At 39.8% G+C, this 20,640-nt stretch overlaps 2 protein-coding genes across 2 annotated transcripts in view; both read right to left on the bottom strand.

Annotated features, from left to right (window-relative positions):
- The window catches only part of slc8a2a (solute carrier family 8 member 2a), a 33,410-nt gene extending 32,472 nt beyond the window's left edge, over nt 1–938 (bottom strand). Inside the window, exon 1 of the mRNA XM_028594988.1 lies at nt 757–938. The gene's annotated coding sequence lies outside the window, so the exon portion shown is untranslated. The remainder of the gene's footprint in view (nt 1–756) is intronic.
- A 2,901-nt stretch (nt 939–3,839) lies between these two features.
- Nucleotides 3,840–11,088, bottom strand: nccrp1 (P1, F-box associated domain containing). Its single transcript, XM_028596355.1, has 6 exons — nt 10,811–11,088; nt 9,192–9,272; nt 8,652–8,748; nt 7,988–8,083; nt 5,946–6,084; nt 3,840–4,261 (listed from the first exon to the last, which is right to left on the bottom strand). The coding sequence occupies exons 1-6, from the start codon at nt 10,950–10,952 to the stop codon at nt 4,115–4,117; spliced, it is 702 nt and encodes a 233-aa protein (XP_028452156.1). The 5' UTR covers nt 10,953–11,088; the 3' UTR covers nt 3,840–4,114.
- Between the last annotated feature and the right edge of the window lie 9,552 nt (nt 11,089–20,640).

The raw sequence follows: 20,640 nt of genomic DNA, 5'->3' as shown, positions 1-20,640 counted from the left end.
GCAATATCCAAATCGCAGGGGGGTGCAATATTTGTTAATGGCAAAATATGTGTCAAACCATTGTGAATTAAGTATTGTGGCGCTACAGAGATGTCCTGGCCGACAAATCCTATCCTACAGACTAAAGAAAAAATCTCTGTTTGGTACAGATCCTTGCAAAAATCACACTATAATCATTTTAATTTCTTTTAATGTTAATTATTTCAATGAAAATTAGAATAATGATTTTTTTTTAAAACGATCATTCCCTCCAATATCGTGAATCATATCGCAATCGCGACATCACTCAAAATAATCGCAATTAAATATTTTCCTCATATGTGCAGCCCTAGTTTCTACTCTGATAGACAGTCTCTCACTGATATTTTCATTCTTAAAGATTAGCTTTGCCACTCTTATTTTGTATTTTTGTCACTTGTTTTACTGACCTCAGAAGTTAGCTACCTCTTATAATATGCATTTCTGTGCTGAATAATGTACGATAAGGATTTATTGAGACACTAACTAGCTATCTAATGAGTTTGAGAGGGCTAGCCAAATTTAACTCTGTCTTTGTGGGGAAAACTTTAAATAACCCGCTTCTCTAGTCTAGTCATTTAAGTCAGTATTTCGTAGGATATAGCTAAAGGGGTTGTGTACCTATTTAATATCACTAACAATCAATCATTATCAATCAAAACTACAGATGGGTCACGAGGGCGTAGCCTTTAGCAGTGTCCCCGCACCTGTTCCTCTACCCTTCCCTTCGGCTCTTACCTTCGGCTTTATGGCACAGCTCCACCAAAGGCTGCCATTGCTTCTGAAAGTCTGGAAACACACGCCCGGTAAAACTATCCCCGTCTCGACACACAGCTCAACTCACAGACTGAACTTTCCCGTTAACTCACATTGCCGTTTAACTAACGGTGGTGATGCTGCGAGCACACGCGGAGGATAACCATGCTGCGTTCACGCTCTCCTCCGAAGTTCCTGGTTCGGACATTGTGAAGTTGCAAAAGCGACTTATTGAGGCTGATTTAAGTACTTGTGCTCGGACATTATAACAGAAATGTGTACTCTGTGGCCATTGAGTATTCAGTGAAATTAAGCGTGGAACTGCTAGTTTTTGTTTCAGCAGAAAGATGCTGCATGAATGGCGTAATTGTATTTTATGACATGCTCTTCTCTTCCGAGTTGTTTTCGAGAGCATTTGAACGCGGCACACGCAAAGGGAAAGTGCGCAGCTGCGAAGCTGATAGATTGCTGTGGTAAGTGGGCTGCCTCGTCCGGTCGCTGTCAAATCTGCGTTTAGCTGCTCAGTTATTTCTCCCTTATTACTGGGCCAATGCTGCATATTTGCAACGCATAGCCTACCTGCTTTTTTGGGCCGTATTTCGACTGAGTGAGAGCACTCAAACAAAGTGAGCGCTCTCATGCTCACATGCATTCTTTTTGTCCTGCACCAGCAACTGGATGTGCAATATTGTCTTTTTTGTTACATGTTTTTTTCTTTTCTTTTTTTCTGAATGTGGGAAAGGACATTTATAAGTAGCATATTCATCCACTGGGTTTATTACAACTAGGGGTGCACCGGATCGGTTATCGGCCCCGATATTGACCAAACAGCTGGATCGGTGAATCGGAAAAACTAGCAGATCCACGGTCCGAGCCAGTTTATTTATATTTTCACTCCGTGACAGCACTGGGACCCATGTTAACTGCGTACCCCTTTCACTCACGGTAGTAACTTCATAACACAACAATTAATAACCCACAACTAACTCTCTTTAAAAGGATAAAACACCATAGCATATAGCAATTTGAGACAAACAGTTTCTAACACTAATAATTTTACATTTACAAATGTAGCTACACCGCCGAAGGGCATGCTGGGTAACATTACAGCTGCTAGAGGCTCCGGCCGCTACTGCACATTCAAGAACCGAGAAGAAAGTTAGCTAGATGATGAAGAAAGACCGGAGATACACCAGAACAACGTGTGCCCAAGAGAGGAGCCGTCTGTTGTTCCCAAGTTTTTTGTTTCTAACAAATCGGACATAATTTAGCCACTGTTGTTGCCCGTCGCTCTAACGTTACTCGGCCGTGCTAAGACCTGTCACTTCAAGCATGCAGCGGAGCAACATTATGAACGCAATCCACCTCCGGTCCCGCTACAGACCGTTGAGAAAGACGGGTTCAGAGCAATGATTAAAACACTGGATTTAAGAGGTCTGGCCTCGCTGTTGATTGTATGTGTATTCATTCGATTTGAGTTTATTTTACTACTTTCCAGTTTGCACAATACAAATAGTTTAGCTTCTGTAACTGTTTCATGGATTCTCCTTCATATAAAGTTATTGTATAATGTCGTGGAGCCAAACCCTTTAGTAATAAAAGCTTTTAGTAAACATGTTTTTGAGATATTCTATGTACTCCTGACAGTAAAATAAGCCATTATAAACCTATATAAAGGTGGCCCATTATTATTTATTTAAATTTATTTTAATGCACAGTTGTTTTTTTAAGTAACAAATAAATAAGAATTCAATACATTACATCTATGTTATTTTGTCTTAGTTAGGAAAGTAATGCTTAGTTAGGAAGGTCTGGTGCCTTTACTCTCTTCCATATGGTGGAAGGAAGGTATAAGGTGGAAGGTATACAGTTTATTATTAATTCAGCAACGGTATCGGATCGGTATCGGGTATCGACAGATACACAAAGCCCTGGCATCGGTATCGGTATCGGGACTGAAAAAGTCGGATCGGTGCATCCCTAATTACAACTCAGTTCAGTGTGTATAGGCTACATTTCTTTTATTTTTTTACAAGACAACTTTTTTTGTGTGTGCCATTTTCTCATAAGACGCCCTTTATACTGCTCATCCCAGTAAACAAAGCTTAAGGTCCCTTGTCGTTATCTAGGAACGTTTTCTTGACGTCCTGGGGACGTTCGTTATTGGTAGAAAACTTACGGATCAGGGAACGTTCGCGGAACGTTGTTCCCGAAAGGTTGTTTTCCTAACGTTCCTTAAGAGAACGTTCAGGAAACGTTCCCTGAAGGTTACCTGTTTGCTGGGGATGGCTTTATTAATGGTTAATACTGAATCCTTGAATGCTTTGTAGAGTATGTTAAGCCATTACTAAGAACATAGCCTACTTTATTTGGAGTTTCCCCAAGTTATGAATGTTGGTAGTCCATTGATATGTTAAAAAATAATGCCGCCAAAGGAGTTTTCACAACGTGGAAACCCAAAAGTTGTTCTATCAATGGCTTATTTTATTTATCAAGCATTAATAAAGCCATTAGTTACAACTCCCAGCCCCCTTTATAATGTAGCCTACTGAGCGAGAGTTTTACCTTAATGTCAAAATATTTCTGAATATATTAGAAAAGAAATAATACATGGAAGAACTTTACATAGACTACACAATTCTAACCCAGTTTCACGGTCAAATAAGATTTGTTTATGAAATGGATTTTCACTAAAACTACCTCATATTTTTGTTTTTCTATTTATTTATTTTCTTCTTTTGTTTGCTTGATTTGGCCCATTCACCTTCCTCTGTACATATTCAGATTTAATGCAACTACGTTTATATATTTTATTTATATATTGTCTAAATGAAAAATAAACTACCTCCTAATAATATTATTTTACCTAAATAAGTAGTCTATTTCTCAGTCATTCAGGACAGGATCATTCCCTACAGTAACATGTAAATCAGTCAAGAACCCACCATTTACATTAGACAAAATATACAGAAATCTCTAAATAAGGGTGCATATTTGTCTGTTTTATGTAGATTATTGTTTTAAGACACAGGTTTTCACTGCTAGTATGAAAATAAACTGTGAAATAAGAAAATTGGGTTTTATTATTGCAAAAAACAGTGTTTCTTAAAGAACAAAACTGAATTCCTTCCCCCCCCTTTATTTTTTATAAGACCTTAAAAGCAAATGTAAAATGAAAACACATTCTCAATATCTACCCCAACAATCAGCATAAAAAAGAAAATCAAATGACTGATGATTATTATTTATTTATTTGTATTCAAATCAAACCTATGTCAACTATTCTAAAAGTAAATGTGTTGATCTGGTTAGTGACATGGCAGTATCAGTAGGATTCAGCCTAGGAGCTGGTTTTGGTTGGTCTGACCATCACTGAGCTGCCGGTGAACAGCGTGGGGAAGAAATCGTTCAGGAAACTGTTCTTCAGTCGGTGCAGGAAGTGGACATATCTCACCCCAGGTCCATAGCCAGAGAACACGTGTGACACCTGCAGGCCAGCAGAGAGACATGCAATGAAAACCTTCAGTACATGCAGATTACTATCGGTCTAGTACTTCTTTCACACCACCTACCAGGGTTGGGCTAGGGTTGTCTGATCAGTGTTCAACATCACATACTCCAGTCCAGCTGTCCACCAGCAAAACTAATGTTTTGTATCTACTTGAATGTGTCATTGTGCAGGAGGGAGAGATAAATGAAGCCAATTTTATTATTGTTTTGCAGTGATTACGTTCTAAAGCACAAATAAGTAACCAACAAACACTTCTCAGATGATTTTGTGTAAATTGACTTCTCCTCCTCTGTATATTTATTGGAGCAGCTGGACAAGGAAGTATAAGACCAGCCCTGTGGCAATCCCTGCGGCCCAAAACAAATTTTCCCCATAGGCCACCATTGTAAAAGAGACCTTGCCAAGACACCTCAAACTGCAAACGAGGTCAGTTATGACTCTTTTTATTGTGGATTTTTAATCCATGGACTTTTAATATTTGTAAAAAAACTTCCCTCTAGCCGATGAAAAGAGATTTAAAAATGTGTGACATCACTAGGGCTGGGTCTCGCCACTGATTTCCGAATTGATTCCATTCCGATTCACAAGGTCCATATTCGCTTACATTTCCGATTCAATGTCGATTTGGGATATTTCAGTTGCAAAACCAATTTTGCTTGGATATGAAAGAGATTCTGCAATTGTACAAGGTTCCCTCTAACCTGCTGCATTCTTAAAAGTATCACTGTTTATTGTGAACACACAATAAAGTGTGGCTCTACAGACTCTATAGTCAGTGAGTTTTGAGTGACATTTCATTCAGATATCTTGAGGTGAGAGGTCGAGGGACCCCTTTGAAAATGGCCATGCCAGTTTTTCCCCTCACCAAAATGGAGCCTAACCTTGGAGCGTTATTTAACCCCATTCCCGACGAGCTAGCATTGCATAGTTTAGGATTCCTTAGGGCTTTTAGTTCCATATGTTAGAGAGATCAATTCTGGACTCTAGGAATCAATATTGGATCATTCAAATGAAAGTCGATTTAAAGGGGCGCTCTAGTACCTCACCTGGTGGAGCGAGCGCCCCACGTACCAAGGCTCAGTCCTTACCGCAGCGGCCCGGGGTTCGATACCAACCCGCGGCCCGTTGCTGCATGTTGTCTCCCTTCCCTCCCAATTGCTGTCTACAGCTTTCCTATTAATTAAAAAGGCAAAAAGCCTAAAAAAAAAAAAAAAAAAAAAATCGATTTAAAATTGGAAAATCGATTTTTTAAACCCAGCCCTAAACGTCACCACAATGTGAAGCCTATGGGCCGAGCGGGAACTCGAGGGCGGGGCCAGCGGGAGAAACACTACTGCACATATTCATCGGGCCACATATCAGGGAAGTAAACCCGGAAGCTGTTTTGGCGTATGCGCCAGGCAACTGACAAGGTGCCATTTTGGGATCCAGTACTGATTTAATATAATTTGTAATTTTAATAATTGCCTGTGCACACGCCGAGGACGAAAACGTACATTGTGTGGCAAAAAACTATCAAATTGGAGTGCTGGCTTAGTAGATTATTCACTTTTAGGACCGTGCACCCAGCCTTCTAAGTATCTATGTGAGTTGAGCGCGTCCAGTCCTATTTTTTATTGAGGTAATATAATCCATCCATGGAGGGGACGGAGTCACTCACCTCCTTCCAGGTGTGGGAGTAGGCACTGCGCTCCTCGGTGGGACTGACCGTGTGCTCTGAGAGCACTGTGCTTTTGTCTGCACCCAGTAACTTCACAGTCAGCTGGTAGATGGAATCATGCAGCTGGCTCTCCTCATACCTGACACAATGACACATTATCAAACAGTTATGGTGAACCCAGAAACCATAACAAAATGCAGTTCGGAATTGGAATGCTGCCAAACAGAAGAAATGAAGAAGTGTAAAATAACTTATTTTTACAGGTCTGCAACTTCCAATTTTTTTCCTACTAACTTCCAAGACGTTTTCTGGAAACAACTTTATTATTTGGTATTTATATGATGGAAAATAGAAGTAATGTTCAATTGGTACACTTCACATTGTTTAATTCCAGAGATTATTTTAGTTACAGCACAGCAGTCAGCTGAACATGCAGAATTGTAAGATTTTGTGTACATTCAAGCACACAATTCAAATTAACATATATGTATAATTAAGTTTCCAATAATAAGTTAATAAGGCAAGGTTAACAAGGTAATTCACTTATCATTACTGGGCTGAAATTCCTATTTTCTTTAGAATTAGTACAGTAACAAATAGCAAAGCCATTTCCTAGAAAATTAGTATGACATTTTTGGGGTAATATTTGGACCTGTAAAATAAAGCCTTATCAAACAGTGGATGGATATGGATAAGAATATGTATTCTTTAAATAATTCATGAAAAAGTCAACCTTTGTACCACAGAAGAACGATACAAAAGTTGTTAGTCCTGTTAGATTGTATACTTTAATGATTTATTACCTATAAGCATTTGACTAATTATCTTAATGTACTGTACAAGTTCATTTTCCACAAGCAATTCCAAATCCTAACACTATTTTTCTGGATGGCTGTCTGGCTTTCAGCCTGTGTGTTTGAGAAGATATTATGCATCTTCTCAAACACACAGGCTGAAAGCCAGACACCCGTCCATGCCCAAACTATTCAAACATTTTCCGAGATGAACCTAAATGATGCATGAACAGTCGAGACGCACAGCCTCTCCGTCCTCCAGCCTCCAGCCTGTCCTCTTTCCAGGTTCCATGGTGGAGAGGAGGGTGTGTGGCTCCGCCTCAAGCCGTTTGGCAACACCTGGATCCTCCTGGATCCATCTTTTTCATATAGGTTCACATTCTATGTATCATTTTCAAATGGATTGTCTATATTGTAATTCTTTTATGTTGGCCTATTATGTACACACAACATCTGTTGCACGTCTGTCCGCCCTGAGAGAGGGATCCCTCTTCTTTTGGTCGACCTAATTTTAGTTAGTTAGTCGATAGTCCCGCTTTGCCAGACCTTCCTTCACAGCGCTGCAGAGGAGGGTCTGGCTAATCCACACAGCATTCTGGGATGGGAGAAAAACGTGCTCCGGTTTATTGGCATTTCTTTAAACCAATCACAATCGTCATGGGCGGCGCTAAGCTTCAGACGGAGCAACGGTGCCTCTGCAAAATAGCCTCGGGAAGGAACTTGTTTTGGTGGAACATGTGTACATTCAAAAGTAGTTTTAGTCGTGCAACAGAAAACTCAGATTGGACAGATAGTCTAGCTAGCTGTCTGGATTTACCCTGCAGAGATCTGAGGAGCAGTTAACCATAGTCCTCACAAATCCACCGGAGGTTAGAACGACAACACAAAGAAAGCCGAAGGTGACGGACATCCGGCTGAAAAGAGGAACATCCGGTGGAATTTCCAGCGGCACCGGAGCAATCCCAGAAGTGGAACGTCGTGGATATAGACTAATTAGTTAAAAAGTTTCTTTATGGGCGTTTTTTCGTCGAAAAGGACAGAGGGTGTGGTATGCTGTAGAGATTTTAAAGCCCCCTGAGGCAAAGTTGTGATTTATAACACTGGGCTATATGAATAATTGACAGACTGTGAAACATGTATTGTTCACAGTGTCATCTCCATGTGTACCAACCAAGCTGATAAGACCACACAGTGATATGTAATCACACATGGGTGAGGTAGGCGGGTGGGGGTGCTCATTAACCTCACCAGTCTTGGATGACTATTTCAGGCTGAAAATCATCCAGCAGCTCCTCCCACAGTCCCTCTGCCTTCAGGTCCACAACCTGCTCCATGGAGAACCAGCTGAGGACCAGAGAGCACACACCAGTCACATTCACCACATCCGCTCATTATTTGGGATACACAGTGTTTTTTTTTTATATAGCCTCATATGGGCCAGTTTATCTATTGTATGTAGAGCTGTAACAATTCCAAACGTTACTGTAAGATTAATTGTCTCAGAAATAATTACAATTAACAATACAAATATGTCCTTCAGTCAAATTTAAAATTATTTATTTATGTATTATTTTTTCAAACAAATAAAGTGCTGAATGAATCGCAGGAAACATCTTTTGGTTATATATCACGGTCATGTGATGTGACCCAGATTATGTAATAACACAAGTACACAGCCTATGAAGTAAACCACGCCTCTTCGTGAGCATAAAACATTGTATTCTTTGCTTAAATGAACATTAAATTGACAATTACCATTAACAGTTAGACACCTTAGGACTAATGTTAGCAATTAATTGTGGTTAAACAAAGTAACGGCGATTATGTAAAAAAAAATGATGTAGTAATTGTTACAGGCCTAACTGTAGGTGAAGCATATGCTCGCTAATATCCAGCTGCATGGTAAACACACCTGTATTGAGGCAGTGCACAGATCACAGCCCCTGCTGGGATGCCACTGCTATCATAGGGGAGGATTTCTGTGCTCGTGGTCCAGCCACTGAAGTCGCCTAGGAATCAAAGAAATTTAAAAAAAGTTTACCTGATCCAAAACTTCATTCATTTCCTTTTGTTGTCATTTGCAGCCAAACATGCTGATTAGGGCTGCGCGATATAAGGAAAATGTGCACAATGCGATAACGTTGTTGAATATGGTGATAACGATAGTACTAGTAAATAAACAGATATTATAAGTGTGCTCAGTTCTGCATTTCTGCTGCTTTTAGCATTCTGCTAAAATACAACAAATGAATGAAAGGAAATAATTTCCAACATTCTTTTATTGAATAAATTAAACATTGGATTGAATATAAAAATGGCACCACTTAAAAAAGAATGACAGTTACATCCGAGTGTCTTTCGCAATGTGCTTATTGCGCCATTTGGTATCGCGATGACGATAAGAAATGGATATATTGTGCAGCCTCTAATGCTGATCACCCCTGTCGCTCACCCTCAGGTTGAAAGCGTGGAGGACCACGAGTTGGCACTTCAGGCAGGTCAGGCTCAGGTGGAGGGGTGTCCTTACTCAATCCTGTGTGGGAAATAAGACAAAGGAGCAACTGTGAACGGCGCCACACCTACTGAAGCCACTGTAATTCCACTGTAGGCTTCACAGAGCCAAAGCATGCATCTTTCTGACAGGGTCACTGGGTGTGCCTCAGTGTAAAATCAAACATTTTAAGGATTAGTCAGAAGCTCAGAAAGCACACGTCTGCATAAACTTCCAGTGTTTGACGTCATCCAAGAATCTGACTTTTCAAATTTGCATTCAAACACAGTGGTCACTTGGGTTTAGAAAAAATCCAGTTTTTGAGGAGTTGAACAGATGTTATTCCTTTTAAGTTATATTTTGGTTTAACGAAATGTAAATGTAGGTACTATAGGTACAGTACAGCCAAACAAATCTATGAATGCTTCCAGGCAACAACCAACATGAAAACTAGCTCTCTTGTCACCCTAGCCCTGCTTTTCCTGATTACAAAGTGGATTGGACCAATATCTTCTTTAATAATTAATACATCTAGGCTAAACAAAATAAAGCTTTACCAATCCCTTGGTGTTCTTATAATTGGTGCATATGCCTCTTAAAGCCGTATATCATCACATCCTGAGTCACTTTCTTCCTATTTCACTTCTCAGGTAGACCTTCATATATCCCTGAAATATCTTCCACGGATCCTAAAAAGCATCGCACCTTTTTAGATGCTTCGGACAACACACACACACTTCTTCCATTTGCCTCCAGTGTACTGGGTCTCAGTGGAGATCTCAAAACCAAAATGAACTATGTCTTGTGATTTGGATGAATTGGTCCTCTAAACTGAATTAACTCACCTTTTAAATTGAGGAATAGAGATAACCAAATTTGATGGCAACAGTATGCAACTTCATTGTATACATAAGAGTTAATTCATGTTTTCCTGTAATTTTATGACACAATTTGTGTTCTATGGTTGCCACTGTGGATATATTGTAGGCTACTTCTATTGGTAATAGAGACAGTTGGCTGATGTTCCCCTTTAGTACAGGTATCTAAGCAGTGAGCACTATGGTTTATTTAAGCAGATATAAGGCATTAAGGAAATCATTGAGTCTACAATGAGTCACACCACTGTTTAGACCCCACAGAAGAAAATACTGAAAATCACAACCAAACCAACTCATCCATTAGTCAGAATGATAAAGATGTAGAAAAAAATGACATAAGGAAGTCTGCGCCCTATATTGGCTCAATTGTTTCTGAAAATGAACTGGCTATGAACAGCACTAATCATAAGTTATACATATTAAAGTCTTGGTACAAAACACTGAAACCAATTCAGGATGAGCTTATAGGAGTTATGACGGAACTTTGAAGCTTTTTGAAATGACTTTACAATACATGCATATTCAAGTTACTGTAATACCATGTACAACATAGGCTACACAAACATCCTTGTGACAACTCCAACATCCGTGTGACAACTCCGATCCCTCCCGTGGATCGGCACTGTGAACACTAACTAACTAACTCCGTGGCTCAGTAGTGAACGGGAGAACAGCACGTGAGTCGTGTTTGTGTTGTGGTACCGTGAGGCGAAGGGTTCCTCAGCAAGTTCCTCCCGAACGGCTTGGCGTCACACACGGACTTCCAGTCCACGCTGTCGGGCATCGGTGCGCCCTCCAGGCCCCACTCAGCCTCACATCTCTTCTTCCATTCGGCGGCAGACATGGCGGGGCCGAATTCTGTGGAATAGTCAGATACATCCAGGAAGTCCACGAGGACCTGTATTATTTATCTCTCCGCCACACCCCAGTGTTGAAATGGAAGCAACGCAACGCACGCTGCTCCCTGCTCCCCGGCGTCTTAAAGTCACAGTAGCCTACCTGAATAGTGTAATGTAACATGGCAATGTAACTTATCAACAGTGGTGGTTTTAGATCATTTCAAATGGAGGGGCCAGGCTGGGGCCCTACGGAAGAGGATTAGGGCCACTGGTGAAAAAATTATTTTGGGTTCAGAATTCTGACTTTATTCTCAGAATTCTGACTTTAATCTCTAATTCTGACTTTAATTCTGACTTTAATCTCAGAATTCTGACTTTAATTAAGTCAGAACTCAAATACATTTTTCACCAGTGGCCCTAATCCTCTTCCGTAGGGGCCACATGCAATTTTAGGGTTTACCAAATAGATTAAGCACAAGTGTTGCATACCACCAACCCTCCATTGGTTTGGTTTTACAAAAGACTAACAAAACACACATAACAATAAACACAAGAATACTCATTCAGTGTTAACCTACATTCTATTTATCATTGCACATGAATAATGTCCTCTATTTGGGGGATAAAGATGAGGTTCAAAATGTATGAAAATATTTGCAACAGTTAGGGAGGCCAGAGGGGGGTCGAGGCTTAATATTACTGAACCGCCACTGCTTATCAATAATAATAAAAGGTCCTGGAGATAGGACGGGTGTCTAATGAAAGTGATTATAGACAGACTAAATCGTAGTAAAAGGTTATTAGACGAGTCAAACGCATAACTGAATACATCAAAACATTATGCTCAGTTCTGCATTTTTATGCTGCTTTCAGCATTCTGCTAAAATACAACAAATGAATGAAAGGAAATAATTTCCAACATTCTTTTATTGAATAAATTAAACATTGGATTGAATATAAAAATGGCACCACTTAAAAAAGAATGACAGTTACATCCGAGTGTCTTTCGCAATGTGCTTATTGCGCCATTTGGTATCGCGATGACGATAACAAATGGATATATTGTGCAGCCTCTAATGCTGATCACCCCTGTCGCTCACCCTCAGGTTGAAAGCGTGGAGGACCACGAGTTGGCACTTCAGGCAGGTCAGGCTCAGGTGGAGGGGTGTCCTTACTCAATCCTGTGTGGGAAATAAGACAAAGGAGCAACTGTGAACGGCGCCACACCTACTGAAGCCACTGTAATTCCACTGTAGGCTTCACAGAGCCAAAGCATGCATCTTTCTGACAGGGTCACTGGGTGTGCCTCAGTGTGAAAACAAACATTTTAAGGATTAGTCAGCAGCTCAGAAAGCACACGTCTGCATAAACTTCCAGTGTTTGACGTCATCCAAGAATCTGACTTTTCAAATTTGCATTCAAACACAGTGGTCACTTGAGTTTAGAAAAAATCCAGTTTTTGAGGAGTTGAACAGATGTTATTCCTTTTAAGTTATATTTTGGTTTAACGAAATGTAAATGTAGGTACTATAGGTACAGTACAGCCAAAAAAATCTATGAATGCTTCCAGGCAACAACCAACATGAAAACTAGCTCTCTTGTCACCCTAGCCCTGCTTTTCCTGATTACAAAGTGGATTGGACCAATATCTTCTTTAATAATTAATACATCTAGGCTAAACAAAATTCTGACTTTAATTCTGACTTTAATCTCAGAATTCTGACTTTAAACTCAGAATTCTGACTTTAATTCTGACTTTAATTCTGACTTTAATTCTGACTTTAATCTCAGAATTCTGACTTTAATTAAGTCAGAACTCAAATACATTTTTCACCAGTGGCCCTAATAATCTTCCGTAGGGGCCACATGCAATTTTAGGGTTTACCAAATAGATTAAGCACAAGTGTTGCATACCACCAACCCTCCATTGGTTTGGTTTTACAAAAGACTAACAAAACACACATAACAATAAACACAAGAATACTCATTCAGTGTTAACCTACATTCTATTTATCACTGCACATGAATAATGTCCTCTATTTGGGGGATAAAGATGAGGTTCAAAATGTATGAAAATATTTGCAACAGTTAGGGAGGCCAGAGGGGGGTCGAGGCTTAATATTACTGAACCGCCACTGCTTATCAATAATAATAAAAGGTCCTGGAGATAGGACGGGTGTCTAATGAAAGTGATTATAGACAGACTAAATCGTAGTAAAAGGTTATTAGACGAGTCAAACGCATAACTGAATACATCAAAACATTATGCTCAGTTCTGCATTTCTGCTGCTTTCAGCATTCTGCTAAAATACAACAAATGAATGAAAGGAAATCATTTCCAACATTCTTTTATTGAATAAATTAAACATTGGATTGAATATAAAAATGGCACCACTTAAAAAAGAATGACAGTTACATCCGAGTGTCTTTCGCAATGTGCTTATTGCGCCATTTGGTATCGCGATGACGATAACAAATGGATATATTGTGCAGCCTCTAATGCTGATCACCCCTGTCGCTCACCCTCAGGTTGAAAGCGTGGAGGACCACGAGTTGGCACTTCAGGCAGGTCAGGCTCAGGTGGAGGGGTGTCCTTACTCAATCCTGTGTGGGAAATAAGACAAAGGAGCAACTGTGAACGGCGCCATGCCTACTGAAGCCACTGTAATTCCACTGTAGGCTTCACAGAGCCAAAGCATGCATCTTTCTGATAGGGTCACTGGGTGTGCCTCAGTGTAAAATCAAACATTTTAAGGATTAGTCAGAAGCTCAGAAAGCACACGTCTGCATAAACTTCCAGTGTTTGACGTCATCCAAGAATCTGACTTTTCAAATTTGCATTCAAACACAGTGGTCACTTGAGTTTAGAAAAAATCCAGTTTTTGAGGAGTTGAACAGATGTTATTCCTTTTAAGTTATATTTTGGTTTAACGAAATGTAAATGTAGGTACTATAGGTACAGTACAGCCAAACAAATCTATGAATGCTTCCAGGCAACAACCAACATGAAAACTAGCTCTCTTGTCACCCTAGCCCTGCTTTTCCTGATTACAAAGTGGATTGGACCAATATCTTCTTTAATAATTAATACATCTAGGCTAAACAAAATTCTGACTTTAATTCGGACTTTAATCTCAGAATTCGGACTTTAAACTCAGAATTCGGACTTTAATTCTGACTTTAATTCTGACTTTAATCTCAGAATTCTGACTTTAATTAAGTCAGAACTCAAATACATTTTTCACCAGTGGCCCTAATCCTCTTCCGTAGGGGCCACATGCAATTTTAGGGTTTACCAAATAGATTAAGCACAAGTGTTGCATACCACCAACCCTCCATTGGTTTGGTTTTACAAAAGACTAACAAAACACACATAACAATAAACACAAGAATACTCATTCAGTGTTAACCTACATTCTATTTATCACTGCACATGAATAATGTCCTCTATTTGGGGGATAAAGATGAGGTTCAAAATGTATGAAAATATTTGCAACAGTTAGGGAGGCCAGAGGGGGGTCGAGGCTTAATATTACTGAACCGCCACTGCTTATCAATAATAATAAAAGGTCCTGGAGATAGGACGGGTGTCTAATGAAAGTGATTATAGACAGACTAAATCGTAGTAAAAGGTTATTAGACGAGTCAAACGCATAACTGAATACATCAAAACATTATAACGCTAGATAAATAATTAGAATGGTCAAATTGTGTTTGTGTAAAAACAAATCTAAAGCTTTATACTTAAGTATACCTATCACCAATCAACTGATAAAATACGTTAAACCTTTACTTTACTCTTCCATTTATCTTTCAATGTGTCATTTTATTTTTGATCTAAGGCAAAAAATAAAAAAACTGAGTGGAAGTTACAGGAAAAGTACAAAACTTTATATTTGGTTCTGATAATCTTTCACAGTTTGGATAGTTTAGATGAAAGTGACCACAAAACAGAGACTGTATAAAAGCAGGAGAAGAACGATCTGTGAGATGGAACGTGATTGGACAAACGGCTAATTATCATTTAAAAAAAATAATACATTAAAATCCTTTTTTTAAAAGAAAGTATTTTGATTTATTTCTGGTCATAATCTGAAGCCAGAAAAATTAAATACATATATTAATTGGCACATTACTCTTTTTTAAAAATATCTTTTATGTAATTTTTTACAGTATCATTTCAATTTAAGTGTAAGTAACCAATGTGTAAATTGTATTTAATTATTTCAGTTGCAGACTGTTCAGAACACACCTTTGAACAATCAGTCACTTATATACTTAGATACTAGATATCAGTCAGTAGTGGCAGCCTTGTCTGCTTGCCCCGAGCACTTTGGCCCTATATGATCTCTCCATGGTTACTAGATTGTTGGAGCGATGTGACAGTTATCGAGGCATAGTATCGCTTTTTCTTTTAAAGCCAACCCCTTTGCTCCCCCTCGATAACCCTCGCCCTCTATGCCCTCTTCTGCCGTACAGCCGTTACAGATACTGTCAGCGGGGCGGATGGTTAAGCCTATATTAAAGGAGTTATTTCAGATACTTCCCTATATTTAATAGGCCTACTGTAGGTATTGAAACATTATAGGTTCAAATATTATAAATATTATATTATAAATTCTAAATATTATATTATCAGAAATATAATTTCAAAGGAGTTAGTTCAGATACTTCCCTATGGTTTAGATTATTTTTAGAGAGACACACACACTCCTCGCTCGGTGGAAACCTGATGACGAGACAACAGGCTTTTGATTGACAACCTAGATGTCCCCCGTATGTGGAATACACAGCACACAGGAGATCTTTACAACCAAACAATTCCAATTGATTACTCACACTCAGACGGCCACTTCTGCCTTGGTCACAGAAGCTTCTGCTCAGCTGGAGGATCAAAGGCCCGCTTGTCAAATCGGTCCCCGGGGTTGCTGCAAACCACAAGCGGTTAAAGAGGAGCTAGAAAAAAAAGAAGTTAAAAAAAAAAGGGTCCCCTTTGGGTCCCCTTGCTCAAGATAAACATAGGTGGTTTTATTTTATTTGAAGCAAAAAGTTAACAAGAAAAAACAAATAAGCAAAAAAATGAATAAATGGAAAAATGAACTAAATTCGAAAATGCTCTTAAGACACAGGATGTCCCTACAGCAAGGGTTCAGGTCAAGAGAGCCACGAGCCACGAGTCAAAAGGCAAGGGCTAAGAGCAAAAAGGCGCATTCGTTGGCAGAGCATCACTATTTATATGTACATTTTCATGGGGTTCAACCCCCCTAACACAGTGAGGTGTGTTTTACCATCTTATTTTACCTTACATGGCAATACAATCTTAATGCAGCTATCAGGCTGGACATACGTAAAAACATCTTGTGTGACGATATTTCCTATGCATATGCAATTACCATCTAACATACGGTCTGGCTCAGGTTAAACTCTTTGTGAAACATGAACAAACAATGAACGCCATAGAACTTTCTTTTATTACTAATTTGACAGTGAGTCATTCTGGAAAAATAACATAAATAAAAGTTTAAAGTAGATTTTCTTCGGGGCTAAATTATGTGGTATCGGATTGGTGCATAAACTCCAGTACTTTCTGATACTCAATCTGTAATCCTGTAAAAACGCCCACCAATCAGTGCCTCGTGGTCCGCTTGGAACGAACCAATGAAATGCCACCTTGCCTCACTGAGCGTACAAATTGCCTTCTTTTGCTAAATATGTACGTTTTAGACATCTATCTGTTTATTATTATATCTGTAGAAAATCCAGCCCTTGTTTTCAGTGAGTCCTGTCTTATTCAGTGAGTAATAGTTCTCTTTCAGGATTGTAAAGTTGTTGGACAGCCTCCTTCAGCTGTATCATTACCTGGCGATGCTTTGTCTGTCTGAGGACAGTACATTCTGTATCGTGGCAGTATTGTATGTTTGTGATCCGCATCGATTTGATTGTTGAGTTGGAAATGCGGTGTCTCATAAATAACCACATCTACAGCAACCTTTTAGTGCAGCACAGATGACAGTGAAGGGCAGCAACAACATACACGGCAAATACTTTACAAATGTCTCCACCTTGTGGATTTTAGCAGCATTTTTTTGGGGGCACCAGGTGGGTGTGATTTTCCCCCCAACTGCCGAAGGCATAAGAAGGGCCCAGAGCCAGTGGGGGTTATGGTTGGCAGAGAGCCAGAGAAGCAAAACAGGGGGCAGCAGACACTGGGCCTGAAGAGTGAACAGCTGCAGTGCAACACACCGCATAGTATTGTGGTTCCAAATTCACACATACTCTAAGTACAACCCTGTGGGGGAGTAATACATTAAATGTAATGCCAAAGCTTTGCAGATATTGTTTGTTCTTTGACTGAGGCCATAGGCTCTGCTACCAAACATACTGTAAGATTATGTAACAGACATTCAGTAATACGATCGCAGTTCCAATTGTTAGACATGTGTCTAACAGCAAGAAGGCCTCACAGCAAGAAGGTTCTGGGTTCGAATCCAGGCCTTTCTGTGTGGAGTTTGCATGTTCTCCCCGTGTCTGCGTGGGTTTTCTCTGGGTTCTCCGGTTTCCCCCACCACTAAAAGCATGTTCCCCTCCCCCTCCCTAACTAGCTGATGTGTGGTGAGCATTCTGGCGTCTGGCGTCGTAAGGCGTTGTATGGCTGCCGTGCATCACCCAGGTGGGTGCTACACATTAGTGGTGTTAGAGAGCAGTCCCCCCCCCCTCCCCCCAAGAGCGCTTTGAGTGTCTATGATAAAGCGCTATATAAATGTAATAAAATAAAATAAAAATAAAATATGGACAGGTATTAATACAGTAAGACATCATAAGGTGTTGATGACGTTTTAAAGGTCCCATCACATGCTGCTCTTTGGATGCTTTTATATAGACCTTAGTGGTCCCCTAATACTGTATCTGAAGTCTCTTTAATATAGACCTTAGTGGTCCCCTAATACTGTATCTGAAGTCTCTTTTATATAGACCTTAGTGGTCCTCTAATACTGTATCTGAAGTCTCTTTTATATAGACCTTAGTGGTCCCCTAATACTGTATCTGAAGTCTCTTTAATATAGGCCTTAGTGGTCCCCTAATACTGTATCTGAAGTCTCTTTAATATAGGCCTTAGTGGTCCCCTAATACTGTATCTGAAGTCTCTTTTATATAGACCTTAGTGGTCCCCTAATACTGTATCTGAAGTCTCTTTAATATAGGCCTTAGTGGTCCCCTAATACTGTATCTGAAGTCTCTTTAATATAGACCTTAGTGGTCCCCTAATACTGTATCTGAAGTCTCTTTTATATAGACCTTAGTGGTCCTCTAATACTGTATCTGAAGTCTCTTTTATATAGACCTTAGTGGTCCCCTAATACTGTATCTGAAGTCTCTTTAATATAGGCCTTAGTGGTCCCCTAATACTGTATCTGAAGTCTCTTTAATATAGGCCTTAGTGGTCCCCTAATACTGTATCTGAAGTCTCTTTTATATAGACCTTAGTGGTCCCCTAATACTGTATCTGAAGTCTCTTTAATATAGGCCTTAGTGGTCCCCTAATACTGTATCTGAAGTCTCTTTAATATAGACCTTAGTGGTCCCCTAATACTGTATCTGAAGTCTCTTTTATATAGACCTTAGTGGTCCCCTAATACTGTATCTGAAGTCTCTTTAATATAGATCTTAGTGGTCCCCTAATACTGTAGCTGAAGTCTCTTTCCCGAAATTCAGCCTTGGTGCAGAATTATAGTCACTAGAGCCAGTCCCACAATGAGCTTTCCTTAGTATGTGCCATTTCTGTGTCTGTAGCTATTGAGGAGGAGAGGGGGGGCAAGGTGGAGGTGTGGGGGTGTGGCTTGACCAACTGCCACTTTGCTTGTTTGAAAGCCGAGCCGTGATGTCTCTCTCTCATGGGAGGGCCAAATTCTCTGGGCGGGCAGAGCAGAGAAGGGGAGGTAACCCAGGGCTCGGTTTACACCTATCACCATTTCTAGCCACTGGGGGACCATAGGCAGGCTGGGGGAACTCAAATTATTGTTAAAAAACCTCAGAAAGTGAATTTGTCTTGCCATGGGACCTTTAATAAACCCTGTACAGTCTAACTCAGGCTCAGTGGTGGTAGCAGAGTCCATTTGTAATGTCTTTATAACTCAAAGTCATTCAAATACAGTTCAGAGGAGTTGTATTTCAAGTAGCCTGCATGAAGACTAACCAATTTTGTATTTGATAAAAACATAGTAACACCATTGCTTGGGTAAGAAAATAACTTAAAATAACTGCTTCCATTGGCTCAGATTATGGAAAACAACAAAATAAATTCCCATAATTATGTGGATGACACACACATTTACATAACCATATCACCAGTGGATTATGGTCCAATACAAGCAATGAGTAAGTGCTTTGAACAAATCAACGATTGGATGTGCCCGAATTTTCTACAATTAAATGAAAGCAAAACTAAGGTGGTTGTTTTTGGAGCCAAAGAGGAAGGATTCGGTCAGTCGGCAATGTTAAAAACAACGGACAAAGCCAGAAATCTTGGTGTAGTCGTGGACTTCAGACCTGAATTTCAACAACTGCAATTACAAAGTCAGCCTATTATCACCTTTAAAATAATATATATCAGGGGTTAAAGGACTTATGTCTCAGCAGGGATTTGGGAAAACTCAAAGTCCATGCTTTTATCTTCAGTAGACGCGACTACTGTGACGGTGTCTTTACAGGTCTCCCTACAAAATCAATTAGACAGCTGCATCTGATTCAGAACGCTGCTGCTCGAGTACTCACTAAGACCAAGAAAGTGGATCACATCACTCCAGTTCTGAAGTCTTTACACTGGCTTCCTTTCTCTCAGAGAATTGATTTCAAAATACTGCTGTTGGTTTATAAAGCACTGAACAATTTAGGGCCAAAATACATTTCTGATCTGATGCTACACTATGACCCACCCAGACCTCTCAGGTGGTCTGAGATATGTCTGCTTTCAGTCCCCAGAGTCAGAACTAAACAGGGGGAAGCAGCGTTCAGTTTTTATGCCCCACATACTTAGAACAAACTCCCAGAAAACTACAGGTCCGCTGCAACTCTCAGTTCTTTTAAATTAAGGCCGAAGACCCACTGCCTTTACTAAATCAGATCATTAAAAATAGCTTTAACTGTCTTACTCTCTTGTAGCTTGTTTTTATGCTCTATGACTTATGTAAAGCACTTTGAGTTGCCTTCTTGCTGAAAAGTGCTATACAATCAAACTTGCCTTGTCTCTAGTGAGACGTGTAGGCTGTGATAACATCCCCACCTGGATATGTCCTTTAAAGTCATACACCTGTCATCACACCCTTGTGTAGGGTGGCCTAAAGCCTTTACACATACCTTTTTAGTGCATAGAATACTAAGCTATTCAAATAGCTAAATAATTGTAATAATTATAATATAAATATAATTGTTGGCGTGGTTTTTTAAATCATGTTTTAATACATACATGAGTCACAGTGAACCCTTAGGATGAACACTGTCTGTGGATGGCTACCTTAGTGACTACCTTACCTATAGGCCAGTTAGCAGTTGGGATTTATATTTGCTAATAATATTTTGGATTCATGTTAGTGAACAATAATTTGGAGGCCCCCCTGCATTGACTATGAGGACCCCCTGTTGAAGATACCCTGTGTTAGAGGACAGTGTTGGCAACAGCCTGCTGACTATGCTGCT

The sequence above is a fragment of the Perca flavescens genome, chromosome 13 (assembly GCF_004354835.1).
Source record: "Perca flavescens isolate YP-PL-M2 chromosome 13, PFLA_1.0, whole genome shotgun sequence".
NCBI lineage: Eukaryota > Metazoa > Chordata > Actinopteri > Perciformes > Percidae > Perca > Perca flavescens.
This window is presented reverse-complemented; position numbering and strand designations above follow the sequence as displayed.